At 43.2% G+C, this 19,506-nt stretch overlaps 2 protein-coding genes and 1 long non-coding RNA gene across 12 annotated transcripts in view; 2 read left to right on the forward strand and 1 right to left on the reverse strand.

The window, feature by feature from the left end:
• NCMAP (non-compact myelin associated protein) overlaps positions 1-8,065 on the forward strand; it is a 28,967-nt gene extending 20,902 nt beyond the window's left edge. Inside the window, exons 1-4 of one of the 3 annotated variants that reach the window (XM_074934304.1) lie at positions 2,342-2,397; positions 3,367-3,462; positions 5,061-5,145; positions 7,019-8,065. In XM_074934304.1, the coding sequence (XP_074790405.1) occupies positions 3,378-3,462; positions 5,061-5,145; positions 7,019-7,160 (312 nt within the window). In that variant the 5' untranslated portion in view covers positions 2,342-2,397; positions 3,367-3,377 and the 3' untranslated portion in view covers positions 7,161-8,065. Of the gene's footprint in view, positions 1-2,341; positions 2,398-3,070; positions 3,149-3,366; positions 3,463-5,060; positions 5,146-7,018 lie in introns of those variants that run through there. The other 2 variants (XM_074934302.1, XM_074934303.1) reach the window with 2 other exon arrangements.
• LOC141974531 (uncharacterized) lies at positions 1,706-12,741 on the reverse strand. The gene is made up of 3 exons (XR_012635765.1): positions 12,418-12,741; positions 11,386-11,466; positions 1,706-1,862 (listed from the first exon to the last, which is right to left on the reverse strand). It is a non-coding gene; the product is annotated as an uncharacterized LOC141974531 (long non-coding RNA).
• A 1,119-nt stretch (positions 12,742-13,860) lies between these two features.
• Positions 13,861-19,506, forward strand: part of SRRM1 (serine and arginine repetitive matrix 1) — a 28,592-nt gene continuing 22,946 nt past the window's right edge. For 4 of the 8 annotated variants that reach the window (XM_074934578.1, XM_074934575.1, XM_074934574.1 and 1 more), the window contains exons 1-2: positions 13,861-14,019; positions 18,003-18,092. In XM_074934578.1, coding sequence (XP_074790679.1) covers positions 13,999-14,019; positions 18,003-18,092 — 111 coding nt within the window. In that variant the 5' untranslated portion in view covers positions 13,861-13,998. Of the gene's footprint in view, positions 14,020-14,169; positions 14,217-18,002; positions 18,093-19,506 lie in introns of those variants that run through there. The other 4 variants (XM_074934572.1, XM_074934579.1, XM_074934580.1 and 1 more) reach the window with 2 other exon arrangements.

Consider the following 19,506-nt stretch of genomic DNA (forward strand, 5'->3'; position numbering starts at 1 on the left):
CCCGTTGAGCCTGGTGCTCCATACTTTTAAAGATCATTTACTTAGGAGCCTAACTCTAGGCTCCAGGTTTCATAATCTTGATCCAGATTCTCATTATTTAACTACTAAAGGAGAATCACTATTAGCTGCTAGCAGTATAGGGCATATGCTATAAAGTTTAACCATTCTGATTCCATTGAGCAGAAAGGGATGTAACACACACATGGATGCCAGCTCAATGCAGTATTAATACAAATCTCCATCCCCCACCCCTCCCAAAACGTGGCATACATAAAAAGTTATCCATCAAAGGCATGATCGTCTATTTGCAGGAAATGATTGATACCTATTTCTATCATAGATGAAAACAGCAGCCTTTGTCCGCCAGGTCTATATACGCAATCCAGGGTACTGCCGTTGTGCTTCATTGCCTTCTCGTGGCCCAGTGCATCACCGGGATAGCAGACTAGGAGAACCAGTCAGCTGTGTGCTGGGGAGCGTACATGCCCTGTCGGTTCCCATGGTGATCGTGAGCTCCCTAGCTCCTGGCACCCAGTGACAACTTGTCAACCGAATACTGGGCCAGTACAGGATGTTCTCGATGCACCCACAGAACAATGACCACGTGTTGACAGTCTCTCTAAGCCTGCTGCCCGGCCCCTTTTACCATTGCCCTTTTCATTCCTCTTCCTTCAGTGGCAGGAAGAGCTCCTGCCAAGACCCAGGTTCAGGGATTTGTGTTCCGCTTGGTGCCACAGTTGACCACAAACGCAGCAGGCTGTACAGCCTCCTGCTCTGTTAACGATGGCAAACCTGACCTCTGCTTTCAGGAGGGAAGGAAGGGGGCAGAAGTGGATCTGTGGTTTTGCAATGATGCGATCAAGCCCCACAGATGAAAGGTGCTGTAGCAGTATAAAGGATTGTTGTCAAGGCAAAAATGTGAGTTAACTGGACTCCTGGCCTCATGGGTGGAGACTCAATTATGTCCCAGTTTTTTCCTGAGAGATGGAACCCAGCCCCAGCAAAGGCGATTCGAGTCATGACCCCACTTCTCTTCCCAGAAACTGCACCTGGTGTTTGCAGTTTCTTTCTTTGGTAGATTCTGCTTCCACAAAGCTTTTTGAGGATAGTGTGGGAGGGGGAGAGAGAGATCTTCAAGGAGCCTCAGTGGCCAAGATAGTCCTAGATTAGCATTTGTCTTTACTTGTTAGCTGGCTGGTTGAGTGTGTGGTAAAGCTGTGCAACTTATCGTTTTCCCCATCTCACCAGTTGGCTTCTCTCCATTTAAAAAAGCCCTATATTGGGCTCTGGGTTAGCTTTAATTTTACATGACACAAAGCAAACAGATACCAAGAACTTGCCCATAAAGTGTACAATATCCCAGTGGTGTGTAAGAAAACGAGTAAGGCACACTCCTGATCAGTATAGACGAAATTCAGCCCAAGCATCAAGCATTGAGGAATGATTTAATCGTGATAGGTTGGAGGGCATTATATCTTTAAATTAAAGAGTTGAAATAGATTTTGTGGTCTCTGTGAAGTGGTGTTCGGATCCTTCCACAGTTGATTATTTTAATGGCTAAGGTTACTAGTAACACACAGAACGCTGACGGGGCTATAAAGCGTTTCCTACATTAACATGTACAGGCTATATGTTTTCCCTGAGAATGCTACCACATGAAGTAGAAAGAAGAAGCAAACCAAACTCCCACAATCGATCCAGTCACACACATGTCCTGTCCCACTTCAGATGCATTAGTAAGAGTGGGCTGGATTGCGTACCTCATTTCACTTTGCCATTGTGGCTCTGTTGTAGGATGTGCCATCTGTGGGATCATAATTGACTGCAATGTGATTTAATTACAGTCATGGGTTTTTTTCCACCTAGGATGAAGAAAGTAATTTGATGATTTAAATCTTCTTTGGCATAAAGGTTTTTTTCCTCCCCCTCCCCTCGGAAAACTCTAAAAGAGAGAGAGTGCAAAGTATTTTACTTATTATCATAGATACATGCTGTAGAATCTCATGCATTCTCCTGTTTGCCAACCCCAAACCTAATCATTCTCACAAATCTCGCCTTACCTCACTTGTCAGCAAAGATTTAGTGGGGCGAAATCTCCTAAGGCTTCATTGACATTATGGAATGTTTACTATAGAGATTTATCACAAATAATCAAAATTGACACAATTGTCAAAGTACATTTGCGGATGCAGTAGCCTTTTTAAAATAGCCTCTTCGTTTACTGAATCACAAAATTTAGTACTCCTGACTGAGGGCTCGTCTCCACTAACCGGGGGATCGACCCGCGGCGATCGATCCACTGGGAGTTGATTTAGCGGTTTTAGTGAAGACCTGCTAAATCAACCGCCAATTGCTCTCCCGTCGACTCCGGTACCCCACTGGAACGAGAACCATAAGGTAAGTCGATGGGAGAGTTTCTCCCATTGACCCAGCGCGGTGTAGACACTACAATAAGTCGACCTAAGATATGTCAACTCCAGCTACGTTATTCACGTAGCTGGAGTTGCGTAACTTAGGTCGACTTTGCTCCATAGTGTAGACCTGCCCTGAGTCTCCCAGTCATTGGTGCAAATCAATGAGGAATGTAATACTGTGTATGGCATATTTGAGAATCTTCTATTCTTTTCCAGTTGTTCTCCCTTTATATGCAAAACAAAGTCCTAAAGATTGCAGTATCACTATTTCAAGCGGTAGTGGTTTGGACAAGTACTGCAGAATACAATTGTTCATGATAATAGAGAACCCTCCTGTGTTTTCCACTTTCAAGGTCAGAATTGTCACTGTGCCAAGGTTATGGCCTGATTCTTTTGCTATTCCAAATATCAGGAGTTCTAGGCCAAACTGCAATGTGGACTTTGAAACTCACTGTCTTTGTAGTTTGGTTGCCTGTTGCCACTTGTTTCCAATTTATGCCAATGTTTCTCCTCTGAAACTCAGTTCTGTGGAATGGTAAAATTGCACCTTTGGCATGCATGGAATTTGTTTACTTTATTCTGTGTGTCAGCAGTGCTGAGCACTGTACATTTTAAGGTGAATAGCTTACTTGGGGTTCGAAGAGTATCCTTACTCTCACTGGGTGAAATCTTGCCATGGACTTCAGTGGTGCCATAACTCCCCATGGCAGCAGTGGGGCCAAATTCCATGCATGGTACAGTACTTTACTCTGCAATTGGTTCATTCATTTCAATAGACCTATTCATGGTGTAAGGTGATTACAGTCTGGCTCTTGGTTAAGACCCAAATATCTGATGGATAATTGTCCAGTTATCTCAAATGAGTGCTGACAGTAGCTATTTCAGTGTGTGTGTGTGTGTGTGTGTGTGTGTTTGTTTGTTTTTTTAAATCATTCTTCTTTCTTTCCTCTAGCTGGAATCAAGATGACGACAGCTGCACCACTGGGCAATAATACCTTGTCTCCAACAAATGTGACCACAAAGTCTCAAGAAGAAATTCTTTATCAGAGTAAGAAAAATATTGCGACAATGGATATATTTGAGTTGCATTTTAAACGCCATGTGTCTGGGGAAGATTTTGAAAAGATGTCCGAAAACATTCCTATGTACAAACACTGTTAAACAAGGGACTTATACAAAACTGCCACATCACCCTTTGAAAATTCATTCTCCTAAAGATAATCAACATTAAATAGAATAAAATGGATTTCAGTGAGCTTGTTTTAAAAAAGTGTCGGTCTTGAAGGTCCTGTTTAAATGCAATTGTACTAGATTTTCGATGTGTGTTTTGATGCTTTCAGCTATTGAATAGACACTGGCTACTTGAAATAAGGAAAAAAGTCTTCTGTTACTTATAACTTATTTTTTTTTAATTGTTTTTATTAAATCTAATTTACTCGACATCATTTGCTAGTCTTGCAGAATTTACTAGCCCAGGCACAAAGTCTAGTCACCTCCCCTCTAGTATGAAGATTATAATGAAGAACTTATGATATGTAGAGCCCGATCCTCCAAAGACTTAGGTATGCGCTTAACTTTCTGCCCAGCAGAGATCATAGCCTCATTGTGCTGGGCTTCACACAGATTCTTGGGGTGTGTCCACACTGCAGCTGGGAGCACTAGCTCTGCCCCAGAAAGTGCTAAAAATAGCAGAGTAGCCAGGGATAGCACAGGTGGCAGCTTGGGTTAGCTGCCTGAGTACAAACCCACCTTGGACCCGGGTGGTTAGCTTGAGCCACTACTCACGCTACGCTCGGCTACACTGCCACTTTTAGCTATCGTGTATCCATCTGCCCAAGCTGGGAAGCACACTCCCAGCTGCAGTGTAGATGTACCCACACTAAGGGCATGTCTACACTTCCCTCTGGAGCGAAGGTAGTGAAGACGTGATAAATCGACGGCTGAGCGCTCTCCCGTCGACTCCGATACTCCACTGGAGCGAGAAGCGTAGGCAGAGTCGATGGGGGGAGCGGCAGCAGTCGACCTACCGCAGTGAAGACACTGCGATAAGTAGATCTAAGTACGTCGACTTCCGCTACATTATTCACGTAGCTGAAGTTGAGTAACTTAAATCTATTCTCCTCCTCTCCTCTCCCCTCCCCCCCCGAGCATAGACCAGACCTAAGGTAGAGTTCCTGCCCCAAAAAGTTTACAGATGAAACAAAGGGTGGAAGGGAACACAGAGGCACAGAGAAGGGAAGTGACTTGCCCAGGGTCATATAACCGGTTGGGCAGAGCCACAGGTCTCCTGAATCCCCACACACTGGACCAGACTGTCTCTCAATGGGTTTGTTTACGTATTTTATTTCCTTCAGCAAGGATGAGGAAAACAGACCAGTCAGTTTGTTTTATTTCTAGTCGGTTTTACTCTCTAGTTCTTAAGCCCTAATTCAGTGCCACAACGTTTGGAGTTAAGCCTTTGCCTGCAGAGTTTGCACCTCAGACCACCATTTTTCCTGAATTAAAAATAAAAATGAAAACAAGTTTTGGAAATCTTTTTCTCTTTAAGCATGCACCTTAAATTAACCGGGCAAAGTCTTGTTCGAACAATACAATACAAGCTATTTAAACAAAATATACTCAGTCTTTTTTTCCCCTCATTCGTAGGTTCCGGAGCAATCGTAGCTGCCATCGTAGTTGGAGTGATTATTATATTCACAGTGGTTCTGCTCATGTTGAAAATGTATAACAGGTACATGGCTTTGTTCCTAATTTCTTTTATGTAGCTCAGGTTAGACAAGATAAACCAAAATCACTGCCACGTGCTTAGAATTTCTCAGGTCTACGCTGTATTATCTCGCAGGCCATTTCAAGGACTTAATTGCCAAAATTCCAAGGACTAAAACTACAGTACACATTCCTGATTGTTCACTTGAAATTTCAGACATCATAACCATTCTCTCTTGCTACCTTGAGGATCTTGTCTTTTTCTGTTCTTTCCACTCCGCTAGCACTGGTTTCCTTGCTGTTCTGCCTTCTCCTCTGCACCTCCTGTATCTTCATGTCTCAGCCACGCTTTCTGATATCTCAAACTTCAGAACAAAACATTTTAAATTCCTTTTGCATATGCCTCTTGATGTCTCTCTCTCTCCTTCTGCTATTCTGCTGTATTTAAGTCTGTATAAACTGTTTTAGATGCAGTTTTCATGAAAGACTCTACAAGAAACAGAAATGTAACTTCCCCGTCCTCCTCCTTCCTAGTTCCATTTCCTCTCCCTCTCATCCTGATTGCTGGCCCTTCCTGGCCTTCCTGCTCCATGTGCTCTGTGTAGCACAGCAGCAAACTGAAACTGACCATAAATCAGGTCAGTTTCATTTTGCTCCAAGCAGGAGAGTCCAAGTGGATTTGTCAGTTTTTAGATTGTTGCTTTCCAAGATACAAAAAGTGTAAATGAATGCAAGTCTGGCAGAGGCTTTTTGCATGCCAGCTCCAGGCTTTGTCTACCATTTTCTGGCATATGCTGCCCTCTGGTTACCTGCTTCTTCCAGATGGGCAACTTAAGTGAACCAGGTCATCTTCATGAATCCTGAAGGAGTTTGTGTGTTCAGTTGTCTTTTTGTACCTCTGGTGACAGAAGCCTGCTGCCTTTTGTCTCAGTGGAGGATACTGATGCCCACATGGTAGACAGGGCAGACGGGCTTCCTGTTTGCTTTCGGCGCTAATTATCTATAAATCCCTAAATGACCTGGGTCCTGGCCTAAATTTTTGGAACTAAAAAATGTATTTGAAAAATGGCCTTTTTCAAAAAGTAAAATCTTTGCAAAAACTTGACTTTAATTTTTTATGACATGTATTCAAATTTTTTCATTCAGCAATAAAATAAACTTGTAAAAACTGGGGGTGGGGGGAGATCCATTTCATACCCTGCAAAACAGTAACAACTTTGCAAATTTTTCGAAAAACAATTTACTCATTTTTTCAACCTGCTGTACTGGTCGTTTCCTCCTCTTCCCCATCCCCCAGAGCAGTTAGTCAGCTGTAATGCCTTCACTGTCTGTCCTCAAGGAGAAAAAGAGTACTTGTAGCACCTTAGAGACTAACAAATTTATTTGAGCATAAGCTTTGCTCAAATAAATTTGTTAGTCTCTAAGGTGCCACAAGTACTCCTTTTCTTTTTGCAGATACAGGCTAACACGGCTGCTACTCTGAAACCTGTCCTCAAGGATTAACTCTTGGGAGCAGGCAGCAGAAGATTCTTGATGTCGGACCCTGTTCTTTGGAACTCATTGCCCGAGTTTAGCGGAGTGGGGCAACGGAGAGCTGCTTATTCTGGCATTTTCGTCGCAGAAAGTGGAGTAGGGTGTAAATCTAAAACTCTCATCACCACACTGATGAACCATTAGTAACACTGGGTTTCAATTAAAATCTTGTGATGAAATCTTGGCTCCGTTGACTAAAATGGCAGGGATTCCCAATGACTTGGGAGCGGCCAAGATTCCATCCTTGATGTTCAACACATCATGATTCTTGCCATTTTTCCCCAGACAGTACTTAGAATGGTAAAGACCATTCCCGGACAAGTAGGAAACGATGAGGAAATTTTAATTTTAATTTTTCTTTACAGACGCATGAGGGAAAAACGAGAGCTGGAACCCACAAGCATCAAAGCCAAGACCCCACCTGCTTTTGGACAGAACAGTAACAATGCTAACCGACCCAAAACAGTAGCTATCACACCAGTGGACATCCATATGCAGAACAGATGACTGTGGACCTTGGCCCTACCTATGGGAGATCACTCTCCTTGAAGAATGAGACTTGACAACCAGACTCTTTGTTCACATAGACCTGTGACTCTTTACCAGAGGAGGATTGGCACTGGCATAGTGACTACGCATGGAGTTGAAACCAAGGATTATGTGGGTAACTGGCCACGTTTTTTCTTTTATTAGAAGGAAAAAATAAAATGCTGAGCACCTTTGTATGGCTGATCTAACAATGTGATGGCATTATATCAGCAGGAACATGAAGAATCTTATTTTCTCTGTAGAAGTTAAGTGGCAACAAGTGGCAAAAATACCCTTTAGATGGGTCAAAAGATGCACACTCCTTTATTTACAGTGTCCTTGATGAGTCGTGAGCAGTTTGGTGGGCTTTCTTTTCCTCTCCTGCAGTGATCAGTAGTGAAGAAAATGAAAGATCTGGATGTAAAGGCTACAACTATGCTTCATTCTTGGATTTGTTATGCTTGTATCTTTTTATATTTTTAGCATGAGGAATAACATGTGAAGTAACAAAACTGTATTTAGACTTCACTGGCCTTTCTGATTCCCAATCAGATACATAGACGTGGATTCAGATAAAACAGGGTATGAATGTGATATGCTTTAAAAAAAATTTTGATGTGTTCTAGCAACTTGACAGAGTTTGAATCCAGCTGAATCCCTCTCTTCAGGGATTTTAACTCAGCAGCCATATTTGTGCTGGGTTCTCAGTTTGGGAGCACTTATTTATTTTTTTTTTTAACAAATGATGGGATGGGGAGAAAAATTAGTTCTATTTTTAAATTAGAAGAGGTTCAAACAGGAAGAGAATGAAAAACTAGTGATATTTTATGTGCGTGGGGCTGCTTTTCTTTAAAGATAGACTTTAAAAAACAACTGAAATGTTGCAATCCATAATGTAGATTACAGACTTTGGCTTTTTTTTTTTTTTTTTTTTTTTTGAGAAAAATAAATTTTAAAAGCAACCACAAGCTATTTGGTTTTGCATGAGTGACTGTTGTGGGTGTGCAGTAATTCAACAAAAATTTCCCAAGGATTTTTTCACAGGCCCACTGGGTGCACACACAGAAGCTGCATTGTTACGCTCTCTATGGCCTATTGTTTCCATGATCTACATGTTAAACGTCCCTAAACATTAGCTAACAGAGTAGACAGCAATGGTTCAGCAGAAGGCGGTATAGCCTATTGATCTAATAATTCACCTTGTGCAAAAGCCCCTATATAGCGATGCACATCACTGACCCCATCCTTCAACTTGCCCTGCCTCGGTGTTGTAGCACAAGCCACACACTGGAATACCCAGGCACAACAGAGGGTGAACTGACTATACAGTATTAACGTCTGAGTCTGAATTCACTCGGTTCGGTGGGTTTAAATTACGCCCATGGCATTGTATTAAAAGAGAATGTTTTGGGTTAATACAGACTTGCGTGTAGAGCTGGCTTTAAGCACAAAAAAAGCTAGCGACCAGTTGGGGTCCACTCTTCTGAGGGCCTTAAGAAAATTTGCAACTGGCAGGCCAGCTTGACTTCTCCTTCTGGCACAGAGATAGGAGAGGAGGACACTCTGATCTGATAGGTTTCAGAGTAGCAGCCGTGTTAGTCTGTATTCGCACAAAGAAAAGGAGTACTTGTGGCACCTTAGAGACTAACAAATTTATTTGAGCACAAGCTTTCGTGAGCTACAGATCACTTCATCGGATGCATCTGATAGTGATCTGTTTTGGCAACTTGTGGCTCTTTAGGTACTATAAGGCCAGCCCTGCCTGGCAAACACTTTGTCATTTACAAAGGGGTGTTACTAATTAAACTGATCAAAGAACCAATTTTGAAAAGGAATTTTTAAAAAATGCAAAGCCTGAGATTTTTAAAATAATTGTCCATGATTTAAATGTGACTGCAACTCATTTGTAATTCTCCCCACCACAAAAACTCCACTACTGTCACAGTGCTTCAGTTTAAAACATGCAACCAGAAAAGGCATTAGGCTGATTGCTCTACAAACAAAAGCTGGTGAATATTTTACCCTGAGCCAGGACTCGGAAAGGTAAATTGTTACATTGCCAACACCACCTCAAAAATGTGAACTGAGTGTAAATGATGGAGAGATGAGTCTGCAGACTGCCTGGAATGATAGCTTGGACAGGTGTGAATTGTCCATCTAGCCCAGTATCCTGTCTCCCAATAGTGGCCGGTACCAGATGCTTCAGAGGGAGTGAACAGAACAGGGCACTTAGAGTGATCCATCTTCTGTTGTCCAGCCCCAGCTTCTAGCAGTCAGAGGTTTAGGGACACCCAGAGCATTGGGGTTGCATCCCTGACCATCTTGGCTAACAGCTATTGATGGACCTATTCAACTTTTCTAACTCTTTTTTGAACCCAGTCATACTTTTGGCCTTCAGAACATCCTCTGACAACAAGTTCCACAGGTTAACTGTGCACTGGGTGCAGAAGTACTGCTTTATGTTGTTTTAAACCTGCTGCCTATTAATTTCATTGGGTGACCCCTGGTTCGTGTGAGATGTGAAGGGGTAAATAATACTTCCTTATTAACTTTCTCTGCACCATTGATGATTTTATAGACCTTGATCATCTCTCCCCTCAGTCATCTCTTTTCCAAGATGAACGGTCCCAGGCTTTTTAATCTCTCCTCACATGAAAGCTGTTCCATCCCCCTCCTCATTTTTGTTGCTCTTCTCTGTACTTTTCCCAATTTTTATATATCTTTCTTTGAGATGGGGTGACCAGAATTACACGTGGTATTCAAGGTGTGAGTGTACCATGGATTTATTTTGTGGCACTAGGATATGTTCTGTCTTATCTATCCCTTTCCTAATGGTTCCTAACGTTGGTTTTTTTGACAGCTGCTGCACTTTGAGCAGATGTTTTGCAGAGAATGATCCACAATGATTCAAAGATCTTTTTCTTAAGTAGTAACAGCTAATTTAGACCCCATCATTTTGAATGTATAGTTTGGATTATGTTTTCCAATACGCATTACTTTGAATTTCATCTACCATTTTGTTGCAGTCACCCAGTTTTGTGAGATCACTTTGTAACTCTTCGCAGTCTGCTTTGGACTTAACTATCTTGAGTAATTTAGTATCGTCTACAAACTTTGCCATCACACTGTTTGTTTCTTTTTCAGTAACATTACTATGCTGGTAAAAGCCTAGTCTAGCTACAGTTTGCTAAACTGGAATAAGCTATACCAGTAAACACTTTTATACTGGGATAATTGTATCTACACTGGCGAGAGGGAGTTAAAGCTGCAAACTCTTTAGGATAGACAAGGCCTCACTACTCTACTTGCTCCTAGGCAGAAGCTATAACATTCTTCATTTTAAATACTTTACTGAAACATAACTACAGACAAGACAACCCTTCGCAGGCAGGGAAAGCTTTAGCCAGTGTAGTAACATCTTAGTCACCAATGCGGTAACGTGACATGCAAGCTATGTACAGAAACAAGCCTGGCAATTCTTTGGTCCCAGAGTGAAAATAAGTAAGCAAACATACTTAAAAAACCCAAAACTACAACCATACAGCTACAACCTCACCGAATGAATTCGCAAGCAAGCTTCTGCAAGCCAGCTTTTGTTCCTTTTGCATTGTTCAATTGACTTTTTTTTTTAGCAGTGGGTATGTAGCGCCACCTAGCATCATCCTTCTATATGACAGGAAGCAGCTACCCTATATTACAGGCAGTATTTCCCTACAATAAGGGATGGACTCCACAGCTTTGCCACAGTTGCTAATATTGCAGAAATTTGTCCCCATTCATGGTTATAAATAAGCTTGGCAGAATTCTATTTTTATTTTTTTAATATATAATTTTTATGAATAATTTCAATGTTTATTTTAAAGTGTTTTTTCAACTTTCATCCATTTTAAATTTTCACAGCTGTAGGAAATTATAAAGGGGTTTAGACAATGGGAAGGCAGTTGATAGACTGACTAATGACAGAAGATGCTGAGATTCAAAAAGTTAAAGCTTTATAACCATTAAAACACAAATGGTCAACATCATATGACAAACATATGCAAAGAAATATCTTTAAACAAAGCTTTTTCTTTCTTTGCCTATTTGTAAATTTCTATTTCTAATATATTTTCATTGGTTGGTGTGTGTACAGTGAAATCAGCATTTATTGACATTTACTCATAAAAAATCTAATCCTTTCAATCCTAGTTACAAAGCTACTTACCGCTGCTTCACATTATCGAAGTGCTGTAGAAACGTTAGCTGATCCAGCAGAATAGTATCTCCAGTCTGGATGTATGACATGCTGGAAAAGAGACTGTCAGTTTGAAATCTAGTTTTTCCCTCCTCTTTTTCATAGTGTCTGAAGGCCCACACCTGCCCTTGAGTCCCTGCCAAATGTTGCGGTTTTACACACACACTCACTCACTCACTTGCCTGGTCTGTTTCAGCTAAGTGCCATCAAATGCACAGCAAAATCCAACTGAAAAACTCCAGTTTTGTTCTCTTTAAAGATATACAGACTCCGTTTTTATCGTGAAATGATTTTTATAGTGGGGGCGCTGAAGGCAGAAACCATGTATTTGAGTGGTGGTTACTACATCAAGCCAAAGGGTGTAGCAGCACCCCTGGTTCCAGCACCCATGTACAGACTTAGTTTTTTATCTAAAAGAAAAACATAACCCCTGCCCCCAATTTAGACGGGAGTGTAATTTTTAAATAGTCTTTTTAAATATACAACAATATGAACATAGCAGTTGTCACAGACTACAGATCTGTCTAATCCAGTACCCTGCCTTTGACTGTAGCTGTTACCACCACCTTCACAGGAAGCTGATGCAGTCAGATGTTATGTCATAAACAACCGAGAAAGTTTCTTTCTAATCCCAATCAGACTGGTTTATTTCTGAAAGCATGAGGGGGTTTTATCCCTTCCAAAATTTGTGTTTTAAATCTGTATTATTTTCTATTGTAACTGTTATGGTAACTTTTTGACATTGACCTATTCTTTCCCATATATATTAGATAATTTTGCTTTCAAAATATTGCTCTCTGTCAGTACAAATAATGAAGCAATGGGAAAACTGGCTACCATATGTTCAGATGCTCTCTTCCTCTAGAGGCTGGAAGCATTTTGCAGACAAGCCAGTTTAAGGGTTTGGGGAGCAAGTAATTTCCAGCAGGTCACAGTTGCTAAAGACATAAGGCCTGAAAACAGTCTCAATCCTGTTTGATCCTTGAGTGGCTCTTGACTTACAGTGCTGTAATGACAGATGGTTGAGGCTGCTATGCCAGGACGTGACAGTGGAGTCCATGTGGCGGGAAGACTACTGCTTAACATCAACCACCAAAGGGTTCCTCGTCACAGACCCTACTGCTTGTCCGTCTGGCTTCAACCTGCCATGTCATCAGGGGGACCTTCTTAACCGATTCCGGACTGGGCAACGCCTTCGTGCAGCCAGCCAGCACCGTTGGGGACTTGGAGACTATCCAAGCTGTGGCTGTGGTGCAGACTGAACAAGAATATGCGTTGTCGAGGAGTGCCTGCTCACCAAAGTCAGCAGTGAGCTCCACTGGGCCGCTAACCACGCTACTGCCTGGCAACTATGCAAATGCTAAATCAATCAATAAGTTCCTGATGCACAGCAGAGGGGAAGTGGAGCGACATTGCCTATCAGCCACTAAAGCAAAAGAGCAAATACGGGGGCGGGAGGAAGACTCCCATCCCACTCAGGCTTTGCCTTCGCCACAAAAGGGTGATTTTTCCCAGCTGGAAGAGGGTAGTGGATTGGGTTGTTTTCCCCATAGAGCTAGGCGCGTTCAGCACTAGACCCCTTCCGCGTAAGCGTTCCCTAGCCGCAAAGACCCCCGTGCCTCGTCTCTGCTCGGAGTCACAGCAGGCTGGCTCCCCCGCCGCGGGTCGGCCGGGGTAAAGGATGCACTTTCGGGGCTAGTGACGACAGAGCCTCTGTGTGTGTATGTTGGGGGGGTAAGTGGGGAAGACTGTCCTATTAAAGGCGGGGGCGGGGAAGACCTTGCTGGGGCAGGGAGGGGACCTGTCCCAGAGGAAGCGGGGGAGGGCCCTGGCCTGTTAAACGTGGGGGCGGGGAAGACCTTGCCGGGGGAGGGAGGGGACCTGTCCCAGAGGAAGCGGGGGAGGGCCCTGGCCTGTTAAAGGTGAGGGCGGGGACGCAGGCCCTATACCCGTGAGGGGGCGCCTAGGAAGCGCTGAGTCGTAGGAGGCAGATGCGGCGCGGGAAAGAGGGGCTGGCGGAGGGGCCGATTGCCTCGCTGGGAAAGGGGCGGATGAGGCGACACTAGCTCCACCGGCCCCAACTTCAGTCGCCAGGCCCCCTTCGGCGCATGCGCAGTCGACTCCAGAATCACATGACCACCTGAACCCAAGCACCCCACCCGCGACCCAGTCTGCGCGCGCATTACAATCTTCCCTTCGCTACCGCGCTGGAAGGGCAGGTTCCACCTCTGGCGCCGCCAGAGCCCACGCGCTCCATGGTCAGCCTCCTCATTGGCCGGCGCCCGCCGGATAGACCCTTGAACCCTCCTCCCGTAGTCCCGCCCCTCCATCACGGTGCCTTCTGATTGGCTTAGGGGGGAGCGCAGCCCGCCCTCTTCGCCGCGTCCGCTGATTGGCTGACGGCTAAGGGGCTCGCGGTCGCGTTGGGACCCGCCCCTTTCGTTCTGTGTCGCGCGACTCTGTCTCTCATCTCGCCGCTTTTCCTCCTCCCCGCGGTGAACGTGAGGGAGGGAGAGAGGAAGGGGTCCTGCGGGCGCGGTGCACGCCGGGATAGGGAGTGCTCTGCGGCCAGGAGGAGGCAAGATGGATGCGGGCTTCTTCCGCGTAAGTGTTACCCTAAGCGGGCCGGTGGAGCGGCCCGGCCATGCGAACGCGGGGAGCCGGGTCGCTGGGAAGCACCGCGACGGGCGCTGCCGCCGCCGGGTCCCCCTGCGAGCGCGGCCCTGCCTCCCTCCTCTCCCGCCCTGCGCAGGCTCCCGTGAGGAGCCGCGGCGCAGAAAATGGCGGCCGGAAGGTGGTCGGTGCGGTTCGTTCCACCCGGGGGGGGGCGAGGGGACGGTGTCATCGCGCGGGGTGGAGGGGGGGGTGTCTCTGGGGTTGGGTAGTTTGGAGGAGGGAGGGGCCTGCCCTTTCCTCTGGGGCTGGGGGGTGGGATGCCCAGGGAGGGGGGGCGGCTCTTACCCCCTCCCCCCGCACGCGCACACTCATCCAAAGGCCGCGGTGAGGCCGCTACCTCCAGTCCAGGGCCTGCGCCGCCAGGAGGAGGCGGCCCTGCTGCCCCGCGGCGCCATGTGGCCCGCCCGGGCCTGGTGTCCCGCGGGAGGACGAGGAGTCTCCCTCCCACGCCAAGGGCCCGGGCCGGGACCCGAACTCTGCTCGCCGTGGCCGCTCTGGAGTCCAGTTCCTGAATCTCACTCTGCGCCCTGCTGGGTCTCCTCATGGCCAGGCACCCTCTTGTTTTGGTTATGCGCTAGAGATTGTGCTGGACAGCCCTCCCCCTGATAAAGCTGGGAAACTTTATTTATAGCGATACCTGGGACGCAGCTGCCTTTTCACTATGAGATGCTAGGGAGAAAGTGGCACCGGAGGATCTAAAGGCCAAAATCACAATCAGGCAGCAGAAAACAATTAGATCTATTCTTCCCCCCTCCCCCTTGGGGCGGGCGGGAACGGATCTTCACACATGTAATGGTCTAGTTACTTAGCAAGTGCCCAGCATTGGAAAAAGGTAAATGATAAGAAAATGGCTATTCTCCGTGTTTGTTCATGTTGGCTTTTGTCTTTGCTAAAACAAACACTGCAAGAGAAAATGTCTGGAACATCATATAAAACTTAAACAATAACATATCCAGGGTATATTTATCTTTCTTCCTTTCCCCCATCTTGTTAGAATTAACTTGTTTTCTGCATGGGACTAACACATGAGTTTTATGTATGCCAGAAGCTATCATGAGAGTAGGTGGTACTGAAAATAACAACTTCAAATCCTTCCCTATGCAAGTTCTCCAGGAAGTATTAATAATTTAGCTTGGAGGAAAGACTCCAAAGCAAAGGCTTTTTGATTGTGTATGCATGGTGCTTTAAAAACACAAGAAAAGGTTATTTTTGCCTCAGGGAGCGTACAGTCTAAGGGCATGCTCCTGCAGACACTGGACTCTATACATTTACTAAAAAGAAAAGGAGTACTTGTGGCACCTTAGAGACTAACCAATTTATTTGAGCATAAGCATCCGATGAAGTGAGCTGTAGCTCACGAAAGCTTATGCTCAAATAAATTGGTTAGTCTCTAAGGTGCCACAAGTACTCCTTTTCTTTTTGCGAATAACGCGGCTGTTACTCTGAAACCTATGCATTTACTGCTTCACAGAGAGAATTGGTATGCCTGGTCCTCTGGTTTTGCAGAGTTTGGTTCAAAGTCTGATGATTCAAGGTTTTTCCGAGTGATGTGTTTGTACACACACAACTTTTATTGTCAGAGAGTACTCAAATAATTACAGTGAAAATACTTTTTTTGTAAACACATTTTTAGTTTAAAAGCAGGTTAGCAGTTTAATGTCTTCCTCAGAGCAAAGAGGACTGTTGCTATTGATGATAATCTCGGGGTGTTACATGTTCTCAATGCAGTGTGTACAATTTACAAATTGGCTTCTTCATTGAAATGCAGATTGTACCATTCAATTTCAAATCTCTCTTGATGACCAATGCTGCTTACCATGCCTTGTGAACAAACTCCTCGGCTACGGGGCTGAGCAAAATTCCAACTGCTTTTTTCTGTCTCCTATGGGGGGAGAGGAGGCAGGGAATCTTATTTCTATATGTGACTGCAGAATCTTGAATATTTGGGTGATATGACAAATACGCTAAATTCAGTTTTGACTGAAGTGGGAACACATCAAACATGGAAGCACTGTGGATAGTCTTGTATTCAGATGTATCTTAATCCATGAAAATAAATGCTAGCCCCTAGGATTTCTGTTCTTCAGAATTACAGATGAGTACATTATGAGTTATAGCCCCATCTCTGTATGTAATGACTTCATTTTATAGCATCTTATCTTGCCGACACATCTGAAGGTGCTTTTGTAAAAGATGCACAATTTTACAATACGGTCTGCAGTGCCAATTTAATAACTGAAAGCAAGCAAAAACAAATGTGCTTTTACTTTTTTGATTTAAAGTGCCAACATTCTTATTTCATGTCTCTGGGCATGGAGTTAGAGAGATGGTACTAAGGTTGAAGCAGTCATGCAGTATAGGACTGGTGAGCTTGCAGTTCAGGATCAGATTAATTCAATTTATGTTTGCATAGCAAAGAGTGACTAGAGAGCTTGGATTAAATTCTAAATGGCTTTAAATCAAGTGGATGGAGTACGTTAATGCAGCAAAAGCTCCATATACTTGCTTGCGCTCTAGTTCCATCCCAAGATGTATGCTCGGACCAGTATGTTAAAATAAATAGTTACCATATTGTAATGTATGGAAAGGTTCGTGTATAAATCCCTCTCTTTTGAATCAGTTACAATGGTAGCTGGTTAAATAAACTTTGAATATGAAAACATAGTTAGTGATTCAAGACTGAACAAATGAACAATATTTCAGAACCTTTGGTCTGGGGAGACTGAGCTATATTAACTTTTGTTGCATCATGTTTTTTAAAAAAATACAATATTAGGACCCAATCCTGCAAATTCATACTTTCATGTGTATGAAGTAAATGGAACTATTTATGCAAATGTTGTTTCCAGGATTAGACTCAATCTCTGACTATACTGTAAGAAATGAACTATAGTTACACTATACATGAAAGTGTACAGCATTATAAATGATTGATTCAATCATCAAAGCAAGATTCCCGTCTTTATAACCTGTATCTTATTACATGCAAGATTAATGAACTGTGCAGGGTGATGGTAAATTTCAAAGAAATTTCACCTGAAGCTTGAGTAAAGGATTGAGTGTTTGTAATCTTCTGTGATAATTTCAGTGTATAATGTCATTTCTGAGGTTTTAGCTCTAAGGCTGGGTCTACATTCAAAAGTTAAGTCGACCTGTGTATGAAAAGTCCACTCCCCTGAGTGACAGATTTAAGCCGACCTAACCCTCAGCATAGACATCTCTTTTCCCTGGACCTAGCTACTGCATCTCTGGGAGGTCGATTTAACTACGCTGGCAGGAGAACCCCTCCTGTTTTTATAGTGAGTTTCTACACTTGTAGCACTACAGTGTCTGCAGCTGCCTCTGTAGTGCTTCAAGTATAGACAAGCCCTGAAAATCTGATTTAAAACCGAATCTATCTTTAACACCAGATTTCAAGAAGAAAATGAGCACTTGACGTTATTAAAAATGATGAGGGTACGGTGAATAGCAGTATTAAAAAGATTTCACCTTTGATCTATACCATAAATGCTCCAGTTTTTTCCTTCTGCTTTTTTCTGCTCTTGGACAGAAAAAACTGAACTGATTCCTGCTGAGCAGATCTCTTTGAGAAGGCTGTATACTGCAACTCAAAATTATTTGACAACATTGTGCATGCTTTTAGATTTGCAAGTACTGCACCATGGTGAATTATATGATTTAAGTGTCAGAGTTGTGAAACCTGATTACCACCTTCAGTAGGATATGACGATTGGTTAGTGAAGTGGAATGCTTCTTGAAGATGTCTGTACAGGTGGTACAACTGAATATTTTTTAATTGCTATGCAGTTTGTCAAAATTGTTTTTAATGCAAATATATGGCAAGGGACCAGTGGGAGACTAGCTGTGGAACAAAGTTTGATGGCATACTGACTAAAATCTTTCTATTATAGGGAACAAGTGCGGAGCAGGACAATCGCTTCAGCAACAAACAGAAGAAGCTCTTGAAGCAGCTGAAATTTGCAGAATGTCTAGAAAAGAAAGTAAGTTGAGTTTATTTATTTGGGCAGGATGGGTGTGGAATAAAGTAAACTTTTAAGATGTCACAACCCAGATGCACAAGACAAAATTCTGAATGGCTATCAATGATTTGTATAGACATTGGAGGGAAGTCAAACACAAAAATACATGTATAAAAATGATGTTCAGGATATCCAAATGCATATTAAAGTACACCCTTTAAAAGAGCACACGGTATATTTATTATAATAAAAGGATAGTGCCAGTAAGCTTTGGGTCCAAATTTAGGATTTGGCTTTAAAAAACAAAACAGAAAACCAACTTTCAAGATGACCAGAGAATATTATTTTCAAAAGTGACTTGTTTCTAGATGCTTTTAAAATATTGCCCAAACTGTTGTCTTGATATTTTTACATTTCAGCTGAGTGTGTCTCTCTCAAAAAAAAAAACAAAAACAAAAAAAAACCCCACCAAAAAAACAAACAAACTGGCAATACCTACTTTAACTGGCAGTAAAACTGATGCACTTGCAGTGTGTCCTCAGTAGGAAGAGAGAGAATGCCTAGAGAAACTAAATTGTAGTCTGGGGCTAATGATGATTTTGTGTGCTGGGGAAATGGTTCCTCTGAAAGTTGGCAGTAAGTAACCACCCACTTCTGTTGTCACTACAGCCGACAATGGGGTTTCAATAGTTTCTATTGCTCATGTGTGCCTACTTTGTGGACGATAAGGCTGGCGAGTCCACAGGCAGTGACTGCTGCAGTAGGTAAACTGTAAACAGGGCTCCATCAAGGAGACAGTGATTATCCCTAAATCATACAGACTGAACTGTCATCTAAATTCTGAAGTAACTACAAAACGGTATCTGAGAAAAACAATGTTACTTACCTTTTGGGAGCTGTGATCATGATCTAAGAATGTCACAAAGACTGTAACTTTAAGTGCCGGGGTGAGGCTGGGAGTTAAATTGCTAGTGAACCTCACTTTGGTACTAGGTACAATAGACAGGTTTCAGAGTAGCAGCCGGGTTAGTCCGTATTCGCAAAAAGAAAAGGAGTACTTATGGCACCTTAGAGACTAACCAATTTATTTGAGCATAAGCTTTTGTGAGCTACAGCTCACGAAAGTTTATGCTCAAATAAATTGGTTAGTCTTTAAGGTGCCACAAGTACTCCTTTTCTTTTAGGTACAATAGAGAATCAGACATTTAAAAAAACACACAAATGAATATAATGTGAGAAGAACAAAAGGTTGGATTTCCCAAGTTTAACAAATTCTGTTAACTGTCAGAAATTTTATTAGTTATTAGCTAACAAAACAATGGATATGATTTAGACTTTGATAAAATCCCTTGCAAAAAGTTGGCAAGAAAACTTTGAGCCTGATCCAACTATCATTGAAGTCAATGGGAAGTTTTCTGTTAACTTCAGTGGAAGT

The sequence above is a fragment of the Natator depressus genome, chromosome 19 (genome assembly GCF_965152275.1).
Source record: "Natator depressus isolate rNatDep1 chromosome 19, rNatDep2.hap1, whole genome shotgun sequence".
Lineage (NCBI taxonomy): Eukaryota > Metazoa > Chordata > Testudines > Cheloniidae > Natator > Natator depressus.